Genomic DNA, 18768 nt, shown 5'->3' with positions numbered 1-18768 from the left:
GATACCACAGGTTCAAATGGAAGCAGAGAGCTTAAGTAAAGACACACTGAAAATTAATAGGTTCTGAAAGTTTCAATTTGTGCAAAGAGGAACAAGAACTTTTAAACTGGAGAAGATTGTAAAGGTGAATTTCAGAAGAGGTATTTCTGCATGTCAGCATGTGCAAAAGCTAATGATGTATTATTACTCACTGGAGATTTTTTGTCGATGGGCTTGATGATGAACTTCTTATCGTTGAAAGAAATGTTTCTGATTTCACTCCAGGGGAAACCAATCTTTGGGGTCAATCTGAGGGAGAGAACACATAAACATGAGCATTATACTGTGATACTGTACTGCTCTATGTCTGCGGCTATATAATAATGATTTTAAGTGGCACAACCCATACTGTCATCTTTCTATATTGACCCACAACCAAAAAAAAATCATTTAAGACTACATACTATAAGCTTATTATGATCTGCAATGGCACAATGTAAATGTTCATTGCTATGTTGACGACTAACAACTGTACATTACTGCTAGCGTCCGATGATCCAATCTGTTTAACAGAGAGTTCAACTAACACTGCCCTAAATATATTAGAATCTTGACTGTGCAGCAACTATTTGAAATCACATAAGGAAAAAAACAAAATTAAAGTTAAACATGGACTTAAAAAGCAAAAAGCTCTATTGTCATTATACACAAATGTAACTAAATTTTTTTCACCTGAGAAATATTGCAAATGTTTGTGTTTTATCAGCATTTTTCTTATGAGTAACAGGAATTTGTAAATCGTTGTCTTTTTTTCAAAAACGGCTTTCACAAACACTAACTGCCATTTTCAGCAATGATTGCAAGTGCCACCTAGCGATATAAAACGATAAAAAACACTGAACGACATTTATGTCGCTGATACCTGCTTTGCTTCAGTCTAGCGAAAAACAGACGGCTAATTTCCTCCTCTTTAGCGTTTTGAATTGTGCCTTTCCCTGGGCAATGATAAATACAATACAGTGCTACCACGCTGGCATACTGCTGCAACTGCAGTTACAAATGACACATCTGTCAATTACAAAGCTTTTTAAAAAAATGTGTTTTCCATGAATGGAGCTGTAGCAGTTTTGTCAAGAACTAGAGATGGGACACTGGAGCTGGAGACCATGTAAATACTGCAGCGCCTCTTGAAACATTTCAGTGTCTTTCTGTTCGTGCTTTATCTCCCTCCCCTATTGCCCTCTTGCTGCCTTTTCATGACCTATTATGTGTATTTAACCATTTTGTGTGATTTTTTACAGTTATGGTTACAGACTCTCCCTACACCTACCTACACTTGTATTTTGGGTGTCATTTATTTGACAAAATGCACCAACCCAAGTTAAAGATACATTTGGCCAATTTATTGTTCTTTTCTTATTGATTGTTATTGTGTACTCCTTTTGCCAAGATAATCCTGTTGTGAAAATCTAATATTGTGCAAGCCCTAGGTTCTATACAAATAAAGTTTGATACTGAAATTTCTTATCATTGGCGCAGCACCGATTGGTTGACTCATCTGTCAACAGAAAATAATCTGCAACTACTTTTATAATCAATTCGCTTCAGTTATTTATCAAGTCAAAATGTCAAATATCCTCTGGATTCAGCTTCTCAAATTAGAGAATTTGCCACTTTTCTTTGTCATATATGACAATGAATTTATTATCTTGGGGTTTTGGACTGTTGGTTGGACAAAATAAACAAACTGAATACATCACTGTAGGATATGACATTTATGAATATTTGTACAGCTTTTAAAAAACACTGTCTCACCAAAAATATTCATCGATTTATGGAGTATATACCCTTCAGATTAATATAGAAAAAAATTAGTTGCGGCCCTATTTATAGTAGTAAAGAAGATAGTTCAAGTGCTATGCAGACATAATCAAACACCAAACAATTTAATTGCAAATAACTGCTTCATACAGTTGTGTCAGAGTAAACCTGTCAGGGTGACAGTGAACATGGATTTCTGTATGAACTGTTCGAGTTTGAAGGATGAATCTGGGGTGTGGCTCGCTGTTCTATTGTGCCAGACGAACTGAACGGATGCCAATTTCATTCAGCAGAAAACAAAGTAGCACTGTAAACACTGACAAGCCGATAGTGTTGTAATCTAGAAAGGCAGCCATCCACCTCACAGCGAAACTCTGTTGTGAAACTGTACTGCCTGAACTGGAATTTCACTCAATTACTGACCCTGACACATGCTTTTGGAATTGAGAAAACAATGTGGAAGTTATCTCAGCAATCGAATATTTCTATCAGAGTCTTGCAGTTTACTTCGACGTGCTTTATCAATAGATTCATGTTTGTAGTAATGATTGTCGTAGTGATGCGGTTTTTAAAATCCTGCTGACAGCTTGCAGTGATTCAGAAAAGACACAGTGGTTGGTGAAAATGTAGCCTTTCGGTCTCGGTCTCTGGCCTTTTGTGACAAATATTACTAAAGTATGAGAATAAACTTGTAAGAAATATTAGCATTTTATAGCAATGACACGTGGCACCAATGTCAAAAATGTAAAAAAATATGCATAACAAAGGTGTTTTTCCGGTTGAGGGACTGTTGCAATCTGTTATAACCAAGTAAATATAAATTACTGAATAGCAATTATGAAAAAGCAAGAAAATATTAATTGCCAATTTGTATTTTGCAATATTGTAGTGCTGAAACTAACTTTTTTTTTCAATATTGATTATTTTCTCAATCAGTCCTTAATTGTTTGGTCTATAAAAAGCAGAATAATAGAAGAAAACATCTGAAACAATGTCCTAAAACTTAAAGTAAGTTCTTCAAATTGCTTGTTTTGCTGACTTTAAGTAAAGAAGCTATATAAATTCAGTTTACTAAAAGACCAGTAAAAGCAGCCAATCCTCACAGTTTCAGATGCTGAAACCTATCAACAGATTGCTATAAAAACTGACACTAATCAATAATCAGAATAGCTGCCAGTCTGTCAAAAAACATGAGTTAGGGCCACATGATGTTTTTTTGAGGAGTGCCAATAAGGAGAAACCGTATGAGGTCGCTCCACCCAGTGTTTTTTCAGAGCTCTCCTGCATTTTTGTGCATCCGATCTGAGCACTTCTCATTGAAAATCTTTGAACTTTTCAGGAAGGCGCTGATGGCATCACTGCTACTCCTTTAGTTACCGTCTATTCCAAGGTGCATGAAACTATCACAGCAAAGACAAAAAAGCCAATTTGTGGGGGCAGATCCGGACACTGATGCTGGTGTAGAAGTGTCTCTGTTAACGTAGCATTATGTTAGCTACTTAGCTAACACTGAAGTCAAGATATTGTTGTCATTACAACAAAACCCATGTCTACTGTATCATAAACGAAAAAACAAAGCAGCAAAATACTAAGGAGTGTAAATCATAAGTTTCATCATGATACAATAAATAAGATTCTATGGACGCTGATACAAAATTTGCTGATAACACAAAGTCTGCCACGATACAATTTGATTAGATTCAATTCAGGGGCCTATGATTGATATGATATGATACCAGTAACAATCCTTGTCTTTTTCTTGGCTGCTCGCCTTTATCTGCCTGGCACTAGCACTGTTTGAATGTTTGTGAAGTAGGTGATGAAAGTGGTAACACAAATGTTCCATGAAAATTTCAAAATAAAGATGTATCTTGAAGATGACTGTATCGATGTTTTCACTTTGCATTGATAATACAGGATCACTGATCACTGAATCGATGTGTTGAGATCCAGATGATGGATTGTTACATTCCTACTAGATACCGAAGTTACTACTGAGTTACAGTAAATAGTAAAAAAAAAAAAAAAAAGTAAGAGAACATTAATGCATCTATTTTTATGCACTTCAGATGCTTAAAGGTGGTAGTTTGCATATCTGGGAAATATCGCAGCTTATCCATAAGTGCAAGACAGGTATCTGTTAAAGATACTACCAGCGGCCAGCAAGAAAGCTGTAACACAAAAGTGGCTGCAGGCAGTTCCTCTAGCAGTGACTGACTGGATAGATATTGTGAATACTATACAGAATATGGAGAGAATGACTTTCTCACTAAACCTCCGAGTGGATAAATTTTTGCAATACTGGGAAAAATGGATTGTGTCCTTGACCTCACAAGCTGATGTCTGAGCCATTATTGTATGATATCTGACATTAGAATGAATGTATAGGTGACCAACTGACTGCTTCAACATGTTCTGTTGTATATTTGGGCATTTCTATAAAAATAAAGTATTAAATTTAAAAAAAAAAGGTGGTAGTTTGCAGCAGTGTTTCACTGTAAATCCAACATCTGAATAAGTGAATCTGATGACAGGTTTTACTATATGTTTGTTTGAGTGGGATGATATTTACGACAACACTTTGTATCAAGAAAACCTCTCTAAAACTCTCCTTTAAAAATGAGCAATAGCAGGCTGGCAGAGCAGCAGAGCCTAAGGAGTTAAGCCGGCACCAGACTGAGCCTCAGCAAAGCCTTGGCTGCAGCACTGCATTGTGGGCCAACTGCCCTCATGGGAGAGACAGTGTTGTAGGTTAGCCTCGCATTCTGAAGTGCGGCGCAGCTTGAAAAACCAGTCGGCGTAGCCATGGTTACAGCAGAGGGCACAGTGGAGGAGAGGCATTTCTTTGCTGATCCCAGCGAGAACTTAAGAAATAAGGACCTTGTGTGTTCTTTAACAATGTGTTTCTCACTCTTCTTTTCAAAGCCTCATACCACAGTTAAGATTCAAAAAGTATCTGAATGAGAGACTGGATGAACTCAACACGATAGCAGTTACAGTATTAAATCATTTAGACTTCTCGAGCTGACATAAAGCCAAGACCTGACATGCTAAACTTTACCCTGTCACTGAGTTGCTATATTCACTTCTTCCCTAGAGCAGACAAAGCAGACCACGCTGCTTTCAATAGACGCTGGCATGAAAACTGACACAGTGCGGCCAGTTCAGTATGGGAAGATCTACAATCTGGCAGTGAGCAACAGTCAGAGCAGAGTGCGACTAAAAGGATTTCCAGCATCGGGTGCAGCAACTGAGAGGCATCGGGATGAAGTGCTCCTTCAACAGACTTCACTTCAGTAACCCCACAGACGAGGCCAGCAGCCACGGGAGAGTCCACAAGTCATTTCACCAAATAGAGGGTGATTACCTACCCAACTGTCTTGCCCTATAAACAAAGTGGCAATCACAGCCAAGACCAGGCCGGACTCTGGCTACAAATAGGAGGTTTCCCTTGCAGCACAATGCCAAACAAATAATCTTCGAAACAAACAAATACAAAAGTGGAATAACTATGTTTTTTCTGTCATACTGTCTATGGCTAAACAGGAAAAATGGGTGGTGATAAACTTCTCTGACCTGGACAAGTCTGCAAATGTATAGCATGGATTTTATGTAAACCACCTTTAAGATAAATGGAACACAAGTGTGTATTTTGTGCTACAGGGGATTGTTTTTATCATCCAGTAGTTTGTAGTGTAGTAACTGTAACTATAAGGAGAGTTGTGAACAGAAGATATCCTATTTATCCTATATAGACGATGACGCATACACAACCGGGGTGGAAAATACTGAAAAGCATTTATCTGGCAATATTACATTAATGCATATAGCACTATTTGCACGAGGCAAAGTGCAGTTTAATGTGAAACTCAGGTTAACTCAAGTTAACTTAGGTCTTTGTTTCTGCATACTATTTTTTTAAATCTAACTTTTATTCTAATTTTATTATTGTTTTGCATGAAAGGAGCCTGGCAATTAAGAATTTGATTGTCTGGTGTAAACGGCTGTTTTTTTACTGTGCATATGACAATAAACTTCTTGAATCATTTTCCGTCACTGTACACAAATATATGCACCAAAGGCACAGACTCTAAACAATATACTGTGACTATATCTTCAGCTCAAATCTGCAAATAATGTTCCTCCCAAAAAAAAAAAAAAAGATTTAAGATAATACAGAGATATAATATATAAGATACGAACTACTGAGATTTAAACTGTCTTTGGAGATACTCCTCCCAAACTCTGTATCCACTGGCCTTCATTGTTATTCCTGTCATACTGTCTGCAGCGAAACAGGAATAGTGATTAAGTACAGACATGGATCTGGTCCAGCCAGTTTAGCTCTGTGTCACAGGGCTGCAGCTCTGACAGCGGCAGGCAAAAAAAGACAGAACAGGCACTGACAGCAGGGCTGTCTAAAAAATACAGGGCTTACTGGTCATCCTTCTCATAAATATTGAGTCCTAGGGCATCCACTCCCAGCCACAGCTCTGTTCCCTTCTTGTTCTTGATTTCAAAGTAGTTGATTCCATACATTTCCAGGTCCTGGGCAATCTTCAGGTACTCCAGCATAGCGTCCTCCCTGCCATAGTGGACAATGGACAACATAAAGTTATTGTTTAAATGTAATGTTATAAACCTTCATAGACTGTATAGAATAATATATAGACACTTATGGCTTGCGGACTGTTTTGAAGCCTTGAGTTTGACAATTTGGCCATTGCCATCGTGGATTATTGAAACCAGACGTGCCCATATTTGGACGAGATTAAGGAGCTAATCCAAATGCTAGCTGCTAGTTTGGTTAGCAGGGTGCAGTTACAGTCTGTGTTTAACTGTGATAATGCTAAAGCTAATTTTCAGCAGCAAAAAAAACAAATATACTTAAAACCATTAAAACAAAACACAAAACTCTGAGCAAGACCTTATTTTAGGCGATCAAAATGTTATAATAAACTTATTAACTGAAAACAAACTGAAATAGCAAAAGATATAGCTTCACTTTTATTCTGTAAATCTGGGAACATGCCATGGTTACTTAAGTTGTCACCTTGACTTTTCAACGGACAGCACCCATCTGTCTCTCAAGCGGCCCCGCCCTTAAATATGGATAATTTAAGCTTCAATGAAACATGAAATGGGTGAGTCACACACAAATTAATTCCGTGTACAACTGTCATCAATTTTTAAATGAGCTGTTGGGACCAAAACTGTTTTTGTATCTGGCTGTAAACGTGTTTATTTTTGCTAAAAAGATGGACATTTTAACACACGGATTGATTAGCTTCTGCAGCCTGCAGTTTTTGGCACTTCAACACTGGCTTTTTTTCTCTGCACAGGGGGTTGCCGCTTTGTGAGATTGTATAAAACAGATACTCACTTCAACATCGAATGATGCTCCTCGTGCCACACCTGAATTCTCTCCTCCCACTGCTCTTTGGATAACTTGTGCTGCTCCAGGACTCTAGAAGGAGAGAAGACAACAGTTAAGATCAGCTACATCATCTTTGGCTCTTTTGGATTTTTGGCTTTAATTTAAGAAGTAGCTTTAAGGGAGAACACCACCTAAATTAAAAAATGTAATGTTATTTCCATGGCAAAAGAAAGTTCAATCAATATTTGTGAACAATAGCGATTCTCTACAAAAGAGCTGGATTCTACTATAGTGTTCTCAGTTCTGAAACCGAAAATGTGCCCATATACTCAGAACATTCACCTGAGTGCTCTCAGCGTCTACTATAACAACTTTCACCATTCACTGTCTATGGAGCAGCTTCTGACTTTACACCCCATCACATAATAAATTGAAGTTTTAGCACTTTAGGTTATGGGTGAGGGAGAGAGTTGTTTGTCACTTATATTTTTGCACTGTCTTAGAACATAAAAATAACATCAATTCTGAAAATGGGCATAGTTCCCTTTAAGGGCTTTCTTTTCATGCAACCATTGCATTGTGCAAAGTCCAACTTTGTTTTGGTGTAGTGTGCGTTTTTAACTTTGGTACTGTTGACTTTCCTCTCACTGTGACAAAGCAGAGGTGCAACAGGGTGTGTGCTACTGGCATTCCAGCAGTGCACTGCAACTTTGAGTTGGGATTGATGTATTTTGTGCACCGTCAGACATCAACATACCCATTTCCAAAAAACCCTGAAACCATTCTATTTGTTTTGTATTTTCTTTAATTATATACTAAAATGAACAGCAAAATCATTTCACCTTGATAATCCTAGCAAGGAAAATGTTAATATTAACATCTGATTCTTAAAAGCATCTCGTCACCAAAACAGTGACAGTCACGTGGCATGCTTGGGCCTCATACAACTATCTGAAGGCAACAAGAAGTCAACAATAACCACAGAAATTACTGTCCTCTCGTGCAGTGGTTCCCAACATATGGGCCACAGTCCCAAAGTGGGTCTTGTGTCTATTCTGAGTGGACCACAAGTGACACAAGAAACATGTCAAGTGTGTAAAACACATTTTATTTTGAAGTACTCTCTTGTAAAGTGATTTCCAACACAGGGATTTTATTTTGAAGTGCTGTTTTTGTTTATTCTTGCAAAATGTGTCATTTGTTTGTGTTTTAAGCCATCATGTTGTTTACATTTTGAGAAATAAAACTGAATATGTGGCAATCTATAATGTGTGGACTTTGAACTGATGACTATGGAGAAATCTGGACACTGACTGGACCACTTAGGAACCACTGCTCTTATGCATGCAAAAGTGGCAGTTGACACTATCCTTCACAGTTTTTTAGTCTGTGCAGCACAAATCAACAGCAATGCCACATCAGGACACACTGTACAGACATATTTACAGAGGACATCACAATGACCACCAGACTTTCAGTATGTCTGGTGGTCAGTATGTGAATTAAAAAGAGACATCATAATGTCCTTGAGGGCACATATTTGAGCTGCTGTTTTTTCACGCTTCATTGCTTACTTCTGACTTTTACAGGTGATGACTGGGGCCAATACAAATGCACATGCCTGTCAGAATTGCCTGACACACCCACCCAAATCACTGAAGGCTTTCAACCATGAAAACACCAAAAGAACACAGCCACTGTCTTGGCACATTCGGTGCACTCGATGATTAAAGATGTAATAATGCTTTGATCTATCTCTTGAATGCTCTAGTGCAACCAATAAGATACTCTGTTATCTTTTAACACTCATATTTATGAATATATCTATGTTTACATGCTTTGAAAGCTGAACTGGCATCTTCATACACTGGCAAAGGGAGATCATATAAAAAAATTGGCAAAGAAACCCCAACATAAATGATTCAAATGAACTAGACTCATCATTAAACATCATAAAACTTGCTTGCTTGTTTCCTTGGCTGCCAGGGTCGAGTGGACATGCGACAGTTGCATCTTCTTCTTCTTCTTTAAAAATAACCTTATGCAACATTGTTTTTTGCCTGAGCCAACCCTAATTGCTTCAGTATAATAAGTAAAGTGGATTACTACACAACACACCGTGCCTCTTGATCAAGGCTTCAATAAAACTAGAATTACCGCCTCGTGTTTGTATGCCTATACAAACCAGCCATGTTGCAATCAAAGTTTACGTTCTTTTCGTGAAAACTTGAATGCTCCACACACATCTTCAACCCGCCAGCACGGAAAATCTCTACAAGCACAGTTTCAAGGTGGACAACCAAGATTAGTGTCACCAATTCAATATTTGTCCAAATGTCTACCTTTCTGTTCCCGAGTAATTTTGTCATTATCAGCGTATGAATGATTGAGGTTATGGCCAAAAACATTTTGTGAGGTCACGATGGCCTTTGACCACCAAATTCTAATAAATTCATTGGTGAGTCTAAGTGGAGGTTTGTGGTGAAATTGAAGATATTCCCTCAAGGTGTCCTTGAGATATTGTGTTCAAGAGAATGTCCGGGGGATGAACAACACAAAAACATGCTGCCTCTGACCATGGCTATGGCTTGCACAGAGGCATAACAACAAAGCTTGATTCGCTGTTCGGAAACTCGTAGCACGTCTCACCTGTGTGGCAGCAGGCGTTCAGACAGCAGGTATCCTGGCTGGTGGACTTCTTTGTTGTAGTCTGCAAACTTGGCCTGAACAGAGTAGGAGGCCAGCAGCACGGCTGTCTCTGGCGGACAGTAAATCTCGTCGCACTGGATGCCGTCCTTCACCTGCAGGAAGAAAAGCTTCTGGGTGATGTCCTGGATCAGCTCTTCAGACACATCCTCTGGGAAGAACTTGGCCCGAAACTTAAACTGCAGCGGGTTCTCCTTCTTCACATCCTGGGACGACACCTGGAGAGAAATAACAACATGTTTTTTAATATACACCATCATGTGAGAATTACAAGAATAGTTCAACATTTTGGGAAATAGCACATGTGCTTTGTTGCTGAGATTTAGAGAGAGAGGACTGATATGGCTTTCATGATTGTATAGTAAACATGTAGCTGCAGTCGGATAGCTTAGCTTAGCAAAAAGACTGGAAAAATGGGTGACTGCTAGCCTTGAGTTCAGCATTTTGGCCGTGGCCAAAACTTGACTTTTGGAGCCAGAAGTGTCCGTATTTGGACAAGAGGTGGAGCTGTGGAGGACAGATGGGTGGATCTGACTCACAGACTGTATCGAACCGTTGCAGATAACCACTCAAAACGGCCACAGACTTAATCACGAGTCACTTTACGAGATGATTTCTTTAAAAATCCAACCCTGGCACAGTTGCCATGAATGAGAAAATTATTTACACAGACCTACGGGTTGTCAACATGTATATTTCTGCTATAAAGTTGGGCATTTTAACATGGGGGTCTATGGGGATTGACTTGTTCCCGTAGCCTCAAGTGGCCAGTTGAGAGACTGCAGCTTTTGGCCTTTCTGTGACAGCTTCATTTTTCAGCACCATAGGTTGCCACTTTGGCATTGTCAGTATGCCGTTTTCCCGTTTCAACTTTTTATGCTAAGATAAACTATATTTACCACAGAGATGTGAGATTGGAAGCAATTTTCTTGTGAAACTGTTGGCAAGAAAGCAAATAAGCACACTATACCTGAGCAGCTGGCAAAGCTATATTGTACTTACAGGAATAAAAATCAGCAACTTGAATACTCTGCGTCAGTGTTAAATAAATTCAGAAACTTCTTACAGTTCCTCAGTTTCATGGGTGCACTACTCTTACTAAAAGGGGATCTACTGCACTTATTTAGTGGAAATACAATTTAACAAGTCTGAGCCACAGTATGTGTTTACACAATGTGCCTCTTCCTCTAACTTCAAAACAGGAACCAAGCGGTCTTGATGGAGAGAATGGGGCCGGGAATATTCCAGTTTGAGCGAGGCATTGTGCTGATGAGCTGCAGTGCAGCGTCAGCACACAGTATACAGTTTACTGCTGCTGACTGAGGCAAGCATATGACCCTTTCTCTCTCCCACTGACCCTTGTTTATGATTATAATGTGCAAATAGACTACGTACAACTCTTCTCTAGATATATTAGCCTGGTTTCCTACATTTGTTTCAGCCTGGAAGACATTCATCAGATTAGACAGAGACAGTCTATTTGCTCTTTCTTTTACAGTCTATGGTAAATGCTGCACTAATAAGCAAATGGAGTCTGGTGTATGTTTTAACGCCACTGAGCACTCCTATAATATTGTCGAGGTCATGATGACCTGTTTAAAAGAAATAGCTCAAAAATAGACGCAGCAGAATCAGAGATATCTTTTTTTTTCCACACATTCCTTTTTCTTGTCATAACCTACATTGCCCATGATGCAACTTGACTGCAAAGACCTTAAAATAATTCAGGTGTGTTAGGCTAGTAGCTACAATTGAGGCCTGAAGATGAAATGCTACAGAACTCGTCTCTGTCTAACTCAAAACAGGCAGCAATCAAATCCAATCCACTTTATTTATATAGCACGATTTTAACAAACACAAGGTTTACAAAGTGCTGCACAGCAAGGTAAGACCGATAAGGAGGCTGTGATGTGTAAAATCAGTTGAGTTCTTCTACAGGAGTTCATTAATGCAGGACCAAGTGGTCTAAAAGGCTGCAGGAGGTAGTAGATGATATACAAACTGTGATACCAAAACAATCTCAGCATCTGGAATACTGCTCACTTACAGGCTTGACTTTACTTCTGTGATTGGTTTGCTTTTTGCATGAAAGATTTAACGAGTTACATTGTGAGCACCTTGAGGAGAAACAGTTAGTGAAGGTACAGTGACCTGTGTTTACTCAGGGACAACAGGGAATTACCAGTGAACCTGCTCTGGTTCACAAAAAGTTCAAACTCTTGTCAAATAATCTCGTGAGGTACGACCCACTGGCACACAGAAACCAGACCATCAGCTGCCAGAAGTGGAGCCACAATACAGCATATAAATATATATATAATAGAGTGGCTACTGATTGACTGGAAAGCAAACACTGCAACTCAGAAAGAATGCATTCTTTCTCTGTTTTTTAAGGAAGCTGACCTCATAGGGAGGTGTTGCTAAAACTGGGACAGACTTCAGACACTGAGTGAAATAACCATGTAGGTATGTAGGTGGTGGGTATTATGAAATGTACTGATAGTGGAATTTCACTCCATTAAAAGGAATATTTAAAACAAATTCACCCTAACCACAGCAGCATGCATATCACTGTATGGCATTAACAGTTATAATGACTCATGATGGAATAATGAAGTATAAAATACACAGGAAACATTTTCCTCCAGTGCTAAAAACCTAAAAAAAACATCAGAATTTAGAAGATAGAAGGGTTATTATGAAAGAAAATGTAGAAAATGTATTTTAAAGATGGATCTTACCTTTTTGTCCAGTTTTAGCCATGTTTGGTAACCTTTGCTATCCGTATACTGAAGTCCAAAGTACCAGACCTCACGTAAGCCGATGGTTTTTACCACCTGCACAGAAAAGGAATGAAAAAGTCTTAAAACACAGGGTTGCTACAAATAATTATTTTAATTATCAATCAATCTGTTGATTATTTTTTCTGAGTAGTCCATTTACTGTTTAGTTAAAAACAATAGCAAAAAACTGCCCGTGACAAAAATCATAACCTCCAAGAGTCCACGGTGAGGTCTTCAAATAATAATACTAAAATAGATTTTATTTATGGGCACCTTTCAATACACTCAAGGTCACCTTACAGATACAAAAATAATAAAACAACAACATATCAGAACATACAGACATGGACAATTTTGTTGGTACCCTTCCATGAAAATAGAAGAAGCCACAATTTTCTCAGAAATAACTTGACAGTGTCAAAAGTAATTGGCATCCATTATTGTTAATTCCATATTTAATGAAAATAGACATTTACTTACATACTTTACTCTATGACATACCAAATGAACACAGGTATACAAGAGGCAATTGCTTTTAACTTGATCAGTTTTCAAGGGGGAATTAAACATTGTTTCAATGAGCTGTAAGGATACCAACAAATTTGTCCACGTCTGTAAGTAAAACAACATACAGTAAAAAGCTAAAAATAAGTAAAAGGTCAACAACAATGGTCTCACAGGATAGGCAACTCTAAAAAACTGTGTTTTGAGGTGGGATTTGAAAGTGTGGAGAGAGTCGATATCACAAATGTTTGTGGGAAAGAGTGTCAGAAACGAGGGGCTCCGTGGCTAAAAGCTCTGGACCCCACAGAAGATAAACGGCAGGAGGTGAAGTGAGGAGCATGGAGAGGAAAGACCAAAGAGTACGTGAGGGTGTGAAGGGATGGAGGAGAGCAGAGAAGTATAAAGGTGCAAGGCTGTGGAGAGCCTTGAAGGTGAGAAAGAGAATCATATAATAGAGCAGCTGAGGTCTCAACCAGCTGAGGTTATGGAGGAGCTTTAGCGTAAGAGCAGGGAGAAGAGTTACAGTAATCAATGCAGGAGGTGACCAGAGCAGTGATGAGGATGGTGGTGCTATCATCTGTGAGAGACAGGCGGAGACGGGAAATATCGCGTAGGTGAAAATATGCAGACCAGTGATTGATGATTATTTGATTATTGATGGGTTCTTCAAATGATAATGTGCTATTGAGGACAACACCCAGACTCTGTACTTGGGGGGAGGAACTATGGAGTTGTCGATGAGTGAGAAGTCACGCATTGTTAAGTCCAAAAACCAAAAGATGGTCAGTTAAATATAAGAAAAGAGAAGCAGCAACCAGAGAGACAGATGCACTTTTTCACTATTTTTGCTTATTAAATGAACCCGAAATGAGTGATTATTAAAATAGTTCCTGACTATTTTATCATTTCAGCTCTAAACACACACTAAGGAAAAAAAGTTCATTTTCCACATCACCTCAATACAAAGATGAATTTAAAAAGTCAGCACCCTCTAGGAACTTCTTCGTCAACTGAAGACATGAACATTAACATAAGTAAAGAGTTCTAATTTGTCTTGGCAGACACATGTTGATTTGGTTAAAGTGGAACTGATTTAATATTGATTTAAGAAAGGAGAAAATCTCAAGATAATCCGCAGACCTTGTGAGCAGTTTCACGGAGAAGCTATTTTCTTTCTACCGAACTACACCTGCCAACCATGTTACCATGCAGAAGGAAATGCACATCTATTCATGGATGGGAGGCGACTGCTTGTTAAGTTGAGTTCACTAATGAGACAGATCAGCCGAGGGGGGACACCATTGTCACGAGTGCAGAAGATGTAGTTTGGTAGAAGAAAATGGCTCCTACATAAAACTGCTCACAGCAAAATGTGTGGGTTAACTTGAGTAAGTGGGTTATGATTTCTGAAAGGAGACATTGCTGTTGAGTTTTTTATGTATTTTTGGCACTTTGAGCCAAGTGCCATCTAGTTCTATTATATTAGAGAAAGGCAGACATCTCTACAGCCGATATCTCCAACACTCAGCGACTCACACCAGAACAATTTAGAATTATAAACAGCACCACAGATAGGAAAAATATGTACTTTTGATTTGATTTGAAGTTAAACTCTCTTCAAGACTGCATTACTCTAAAGAATTCACATCCTGCTCTTCCCGGAAAACAGACTGAGATGATGGTGAATTTCAGTAGTCCACAAAAAGAGATCACAACTAAAAAACCAATGAAGTGATCTTTTCAATAAATTAATTTTCTTGCAGCAGAGCGAGAAGTTGTGAAAAGGCCTTTTAAGGCTTTACAGATACTGGTGAGCCTCAAAGAATCCAACCTTAAAGTGACATACTCAGGTACCACACTAATCTGGTGAAAAACCCTCATTGTATTACACATTCCCAGGCCTGAGTACGGACTTGGCTATAGTAATGATACAGTCTACCTCCTCTAGGACAAATACAGGTACACTCTAAAACACTCAATAACACCTCTCTAAATTAAAGAAGTATCTCACTACAAGGAAATGATAGTCTTTTCACAAAACTAGGCTGTCAATGCATTTTTCAATTGGTGCAATATAACCAGAGATAACAGTAGGAAAGGGCTGTGGCATTTGTTTTTTGTTGAAGTGATAGAAAACCTTTAACTCCTAGAGTACACTGTGCTGTACTGAACTCCTAAACTCTCCCGCGAGCTTGGCTGGTTTTCTACAGGAAACAACATGGCAGCCAACTGGGAACAAACATTCACAATTTACAGGTAAACAGTAAGCTAAAATGTGTTTCTAAAAACATCTGAGGTGAGAAAAAGGCAATGCAGTAACAGAATCCTGGTTTCTATTTGATCAGCACTCCTAGCTTTACCATATGATCTGAGTCTGAGTTTGAGAGAGAAAGGGGTTGGCCTGTCTCTTGATCTGCTTCTATACCCTTTGTGTCCACAGTGGCGGGCATACAAAAATGCAGAAGTACAATCTGCAGTTTGTGCAACTGCCCAGGAGTCAGCAAAAATCTGGCAGATTTGAGCTGAGAAATGAGCAAGGAGACCTGGGTGCTGCTAAGATGTAGGGAAGTTTTCTACAATTAATTTACACATACAACCCACATTGTTATGAAACAAAACTGGTTGAAAATCGGTGAAGTATTACTTTAAGAGTGTTTTCTCTTCTTTAAGTAACACTTATCTCTCTGTCTGTTGCAATATGCCACTGCACGCACAAGCATGACGAGGGCTAGTCCTTTACAAAGTGGTCCCATTGTTTGACCAGTAAGGAGGAGTGATACTGTATAACGAGGGCGTGCTGCATGACCAGCATCCTGTCTCTGACTCAAGGCACAGACTGAGAAAGCTGGAGTTAGGCGGGGGGAGTCTGCTGTTACTTTCTGGCAAAACTGCAACAGCCAAAACTCATTATTAATGTTAAAAATACATATTATGAGCCCAGTTTTAATTTCAACCGCACTGGGGAAGAAAGTTTTCAAATCAGCAATTTTTTTAACCTATTTCTGACTGGCAGCTGAGGTAGAAAGTGAAAACCCAGTTATAGATCTGGAATAATCACTTGTGCTGCAGGAGGAGTTACCATTTTCCACTAAGGCAAAACCTCAACGACCAGAGGCTCTTTATGGCCTCCAGAGAGGAAGAGCAAATTTTCCAACAGCCCCGTATAGGAATTCATGTTTTTGTATGCATGTGCTGTCAAGGGACAACCTCTGAGCCTGGCCCTTTTTGAATACATCGCTGCCAAATTCCCCACCCAGTCACCAGGTGAGGTGTTCAGTTGCCTGGGTGAAGTTTGAGTCAACACGTTGGCACTCTGGCCAAGCCCTTTCCCAATGATAAGCTCCAGCCAAGGTTAAAATTAAAATCAGACTCCCCCTTTTAGTGGCCGACACAAAATACAGGGCAGGCTGACCTGTGGGAGTAAAAATGAATAGCTGTGATTCAGGGAACTTTTCTGATGGACTGTATTGAGTGCAACAACAACAAGAACTAGAAGGGGGACTGAAATGAGAGAGGCTGCATCTCACCTGTAATGAAACTCATAAGGCCTCAGAAAACAATCAGCCCTTTCATGGTGGCTTCGGGGTCTTTAGAGTGAGAGGTAGAGAAACTGAGTGTGCCATCAGACAGATACCTAAATAAGTTATTTTCTCAGTGAATAAGCTACTATAGAGGCTCAGTGCAACGAGTCAGGGACAGATTTAACCATTAACACTGTACTCCTTTTGACAAATACATAAACTAGCTTCAATAACAGGTTGTACGTGCTATGATCACCTGCTGGTAAAGGATGCTGAAAATAGTACAGTTCATTACAGGGGGATTAAATCTGAATCTGGAGACGCATGTTTAGGAAACTGACATCGCAGCAGGTTGTTTTGGCAGGCTGCCTCGACTTTAATGGGATGCTAGGTCGCTCCAGTGTATGCTGATAGCTCCTCACACCTCAGATACAAGGACCGAAGAAAGATCGATGAAAACTCAACACTACAATGCAAAACTCAGTGTCAGTGTCAGGATTCACAAAGTGTAATTTAAGACCCTTAAAAATTGTTTTAACACCACAGAGAGTGCAGTTTGATACCCATTTCACTATGATGCAGTCCAAAGAAAACCTCCAGGGACCTATAATTATCTATTATCAATTTCTTAAGTACTTTCCAGCAGTGCATAACAATAAGGTCTTATGATATTATCAGTCATTTTTGCCTTACATCGAAAGACTTTTTACGGGAATTTTCTGTTGTAGACAATTTTCTACTGGCAGAATAAAATGATGAGTGTTTCACCTCATTTAGGTTCCCATGATTTCAATGCTTTGTTGCAAGATGGTCAGAAAACTCAGCCCAAGCTGCCTTAAAAAAGCTTGTTCAGTAAAATCAAACATGTTTGATAATATCTTAAGTTTTCTGCCTTGGCTCTTGGAAATATGAACTTCAATGACACCAACATTATCAACGACTGATAGGTGTGCTCACTCCAGTACCAAACAAGAAACAACATACCAGGTAGAGAGTAAACATGAATGGGACTCCGGGTGGGCACAAAAACATGACTAAGTCTCAGTTCTCTAGCACTGTGGAAGAGCAGGACAAACTGATGGGTTGAACAAGAGTTGGTGTTTAATTTGGCATGTACCTGTTTCACCAACCAGCACTTATTTTAAATAGAAATCTTAGTTTTTGAAATGGTTTGCCTCTCATTCCCATGGTCTACCACTAGAATAGCATAGCTTATCCATGGATGCTGCCAAAAAGTTGAGGCAACAAAATCCAAAATGTTTAGTCAGTAAGCAAATTAATGTATCATTTTTGTCAACATGTGACACCTTTAATCTTGTGTTTCTAGATTTATCTGTTTTTTGAGAATAACACATGAGAAGTTGTTTATATACCATATTTCTTAAAGTTTGGTGTAATATCAACAAGCTTCCTCACAGGTTTATCTGTGTTGATGGAAACTCCTCAAACAGTGATTAAATGGCCTCCTGGACATAATTTTTTAAAAATCTACTTTTTTTTAGTTTTATAGGTGCATAACTCAACTAACTATAATAACTGACAGCCAGAAACCCCATACAGAAAAAGTAATTATAAAATTTGCTGCTGCAAACTAGAGAAAATATTTGAGACTTTGGTAAATTAAATGCAAAACTTTTTAATACCATCCCATGCCTTTTTTGCAGACTGAATTCAAAGCCTTTAAATATTTTTTCAAGACCTACAAAACTGCTTGCAAATATATTTGCAATTGTATCCAGCTCTGGAAAAAACAAATCTATAAATATGTACAAAATATAGGGGCTGCACTACTTTCGCAAGTTGTTATAAGCAGACACACAAGTCTATTTCATTCTGGCAATGATTAAAGAACTGTAAACTCCGTGAAACATTTGCAGCCAGGTTGAAGAAGTCAAACCTTTCAACAAATTCTTATGAGTAACAGTGTCACCACCCACTTCGGACTCGTTTTGTGTTGGAGGAGCAAAAGTTGCAGTGCCACATAGGTCTCCAGCCTGAAGCCTCATCTTACAGCAGCCTGACAGACAGTGAAAGTTTCTCCGCCTGGTTTATGGGAGCTCAGGCCCTGTGGTGAGAG

At 38.9% G+C, this 18768-nt stretch overlaps 1 protein-coding gene across 1 annotated transcript in view; it reads right to left on the bottom strand.

Annotated features, from left to right (window-relative positions):
* ezrb (ezrin b) overlaps nt 1-18768 on the bottom strand; it is a 46031-nt gene that overhangs the window by 13702 nt on the left and 13561 nt on the right. Inside the window, exons 4-8 of the mRNA XM_042503520.1 lie at nt 12625-12720; nt 9827-10101; nt 7184-7267; nt 6239-6385; nt 192-288 (exon numbers count right to left, since the gene is read on the bottom strand). Coding sequence (XP_042359454.1) covers nt 192-288; nt 6239-6385; nt 7184-7267; nt 9827-10101; nt 12625-12720 — 699 coding nt within the window. The remainder of the gene's footprint in view (nt 1-191; nt 289-6238; nt 6386-7183; nt 7268-9826; nt 10102-12624; nt 12721-18768) is intronic.

This window comes from Plectropomus leopardus, chromosome 16 (genome assembly GCF_008729295.1).
Source record: "Plectropomus leopardus isolate mb chromosome 16, YSFRI_Pleo_2.0, whole genome shotgun sequence".
NCBI classification, from domain to species: domain Eukaryota; kingdom Metazoa; phylum Chordata; class Actinopteri; order Perciformes; family Serranidae; genus Plectropomus; species Plectropomus leopardus.
This window is presented reverse-complemented; position numbering and strand designations above follow the sequence as displayed.